Below are 3,422 nucleotides of genomic sequence, written 5' to 3' on the forward strand. Positions count from 1 at the left end.
CTTTGGTGAAGTTTCTTTTGATCAGTTCGATCTTTTGCGTATCAGTAATCTCCTCCCCTGCCTTTTTGAGAAACTCAATGAGCTCGATGTATCGCTACTGGTAGTAAGCAAGCTCCTAAAAATATTCAAATTAGTCATCGTTATTTCCATCAATATGATCCAAATCAGCAATGATACTTTACTTCTCTTGGATAAGTTCCTTCAAAGGCAACACTTTCTTCAGGGATCGCTCCTTGCCGGTATGTGGTGAGTCAGTAGAGAGTATCATTTGCTTATACTTTTCAAATATCTGGCGATGAACATACATTTTCCGACTTGTCTTCCCCTCTCGCTAATTATCCTCTGCGTTTAAATCTTGAAGAATCATGCAAGTTTGCTGCTCTTCTTTTATGTTAACCTTTGGTTAGCGTATTATTTTATTAACTCGTGTATAATATGTGAATTTGGCTCACTAAATCAGCATTAAATAATTTTCAGGGCTTGCGTGGTTTTCTGTTGTTTTGTTTGTTTCTTATTCGAGTGTGTTTGATTGAGTAAACGAGATGCATTATATGTTGGATTTATGGATGCCTAATGTGTTGTATTTATGGATGCCTAATGTGTTGTATTTATGGCGTGATGTGTTTATTTATGGATGTGCTGCATTTGTGAGTTTATATATGAAGTGCAGGATTAGTCTAGAATAAACCATTGCCAAATTGAACTTATAATAAACATACGCAATGCAGAAATATCAAGTGAATTCATAATAGCTTGCTTTTACTCCTCCTTCATCCAGATTCTAACCTGCGGCACCGTATCCACTTCTGCTTTTCCAACATGCCCAAATTGCGAACCCTGTAGCTGCTAAACCTATCACAACTGCAATCGAGATTAATACAATATAAACCACACTCATGCTCTGTTCGAGTTGACAGCCATTGCCCACGTACTCATACCCAGGCAGACAACTCAGGCAGCCATACACTTCTGAGCATGTTTGGCAATTCATGTATTTCTAGAGATTGTAGCAAAGCAGACATTGGCCGTTGATTGGGATATATTCTTATGAAATGCAGGAATAGCAGGTTAGATTCGAAGCACTCTGACCACTTTCATGAGGAGTATACGAGCATAAGGTGCAAGGGTTTTGGCAAGGTTGGCACTATCCTTGCTGCAAATAGTATGAGTTTGCGCATTCGAAACAAATATTTAAGGCACTGCACGATGAGCATCCCTTGGAGCATTTCAAACACCCTGATTCATCATATTTCTCTGATTCTTCTAAAAAGTAGCCCTTGGAACATTGGTAGCATTAGTTTTATTGCTTGCAGAGTTCGCATCCTTCAAGGCATTGCTCGCAAGATTGACCTGCAGTAAGGTAATACTGTATCGGGCATTAATGACAAATCTCAGCATTTTGGCATCTCAAGCAGGGGCTGGAGCATTGCTCACAGGTATTGCTGTCGTCTGAAAAATAGTATGTGAGTTCACAGACAATGCATGACCCATCATCTCTACACTCCAGACATCTCTAACTACACGAAATGCAAGATCCTACAGTGATATTCAGATGGTAACCAATTTGACAGCTCGTGCAACCCGTAGAGTTGCAAGTTTGACAGTTCCATTCGCATGAATAGCAAGTATTCAGAATAGGGTTGTAACCGAAGCCATATGCACATTGGTTGCAGACACTATTGTTGCTGCAGTATAGGCATGCTGGGATGCATGGCTCACAAGTTATTATGGAGTTGTTATTTGTGTTCTTGATCGAATAAAAGCCAGCCCAACAGGAGAGACAACTGACATTCCTGGCCAGTTGTTCAGGAGTAATTGGTTTCTGTATCTTCGGGCCAATGTACTCGCAGTTGGAGCAGTATTCGGGACAACTTATGCAAATTTCAGCAGCGAGAATGTAATTGGGCTCACAAACCGAACATTGTTCCTTTGATAGGCATTGTGAGCAGCCCATCATGCATTTGTTGCAAAGATAAGTAGTATTAAGGGAGTATCCTGGAGAACACTGGAAACATTGATAGACTTACTCGGCATTAATCTAACAGACTGCGCAAGTCGGTCCACATTACCTATTCGTATCCTCGAGAGCAATCGTCAAGAGGATCATTGTCGCAAAGATTAAAGCTTTCATTTGATAATATAATGTATAAAGATCAAAGGTGCATTTGTATAATGCGTAAGGATAATCATAATCATTGTATTCTTGCAATTGAGTATATATTTAAACATCCTTACATATACATAAATGCTGTGCAATCCTTTAATGTTACAATCGTAATAGAGTTCCTGTAATGCTTAGTACTATTGATGGCTTATGCAGTGAATTTGTAAACATCTTCCTGATACAATATAATGTAAATAATTACGATCATAATAATATAATAAACAATAATACGTAAAATATTGATGCTATCAATTTATAAATTAGGTGAAGCATCATAATCTCATGCGATTGACAAATAACGAAGGTCTCAACTCGAAGGATCTGCAGATGTTCTCTAACTATAAAGAAGTGACAGCTGCAGGACATAAGAGAATGCCCACTTCTCTCGCATGGAACAAAGAGGGTAAGTATCTTGCAACAGCCGAAAACTATATTAGGCTGTGGTATTTCGACGAGTTTGCAGGCTTGGAGAAAACGCAGAAGGTCAAAGGCCATGACTCTTTGATCGACCAAATGAAATTCTATGACAACAGCATGCTTGCCTCCATGAGCAGAGACTATCTCAAGTTCTGGGATATTCGCCAGAATATGTCCAAGTGCATCAAAAGCGAGAAGAAAATCAAAGAAGATTTCACCAATGTTCTCTGGCAGAGCAACATGAAGTACACTCTTCTCACCAAGGACAATTTAATCACCATCTACGACATGAGGGAAGGCACAGGCCCCAACCTTGCACTCAAGACTGTGGAAGCTCAGTCTGATATTGCTGACATGGTTTGGAATGCCTAATGCTCGCTCCTCTTCTGTGCAGGGCTCGACAGCGGCTCAGGCGCGATCACAATCTATAGCGAAGAACTTGAACTTGTTCATGAGCCTATTTCTTGTCATCCCGCCAAAATAAACTCAATCGCAATTGACTCCAATAATTCATACTTGGCAACCTGTTCAGATGATTCCATGGTTGAGATTCACACTCTTCCCGAAGTGTTATGTAGCCGCAGTTATTCAAGTTCGGACTCTCCGTATAAGAAAGTTGGGTTCAGTTTTAATGGGGATTACTTAGCTGCGAGTTCCGATGAGGCATTCATTGATTTCTTCAACGTGAAAAAGGGGGGCCGCAGTTTCAAGCTAAAGTGTTCTCCCTTTCAATAGCACTTTGAGTGGCATCCGACAAAGCAGATCCTGGCGGTAATCGACTAAGATGATAAAAAGAAAAGCTTGGTTGATAAAAATGAAGAAAATATCAAAGTATTTTCAT

The 3,422-nt window shown here is 39.9% G+C and overlaps 1 protein-coding gene across 1 annotated transcript; it reads left to right on the top strand.

Moving 5' to 3' along the window:
- Positions 1-2,446: 2,446 nt before the first annotated feature.
- Positions 2,447-2,953, top strand: LOC148298231 (WD repeat-containing protein AAC3-like). Its single transcript, XM_088277026.1, has one exon. The coding sequence runs from the start codon at positions 2,447-2,449 to the stop codon at positions 2,951-2,953; it is 507 nt and encodes a 168-aa protein (XP_088133152.1).
- The last annotated feature ends 469 nt before the right edge of the window (positions 2,954-3,422 follow it).

The sequence above is a fragment of the Brachycentrus maculatus genome, unplaced genomic scaffold (assembly GCF_059751285.1).
Source record: "Brachycentrus maculatus isolate JH-2025_06_01 unplaced genomic scaffold, ASM5975128v1 h1tg002333l, whole genome shotgun sequence".
NCBI classification, from domain to species: Eukaryota; Metazoa; Arthropoda; class Insecta; order Trichoptera; family Brachycentridae; genus Brachycentrus; species Brachycentrus maculatus.

Excerpts from the sequence above, each read along its gene's own strand:
- LOC148298231 (XM_088277026.1), top strand. The coding sequence starts at position 2,447 with ATGCGATTGACAAATAACGAAGGTCTCAACTCGAAGGATCTGCAGATG.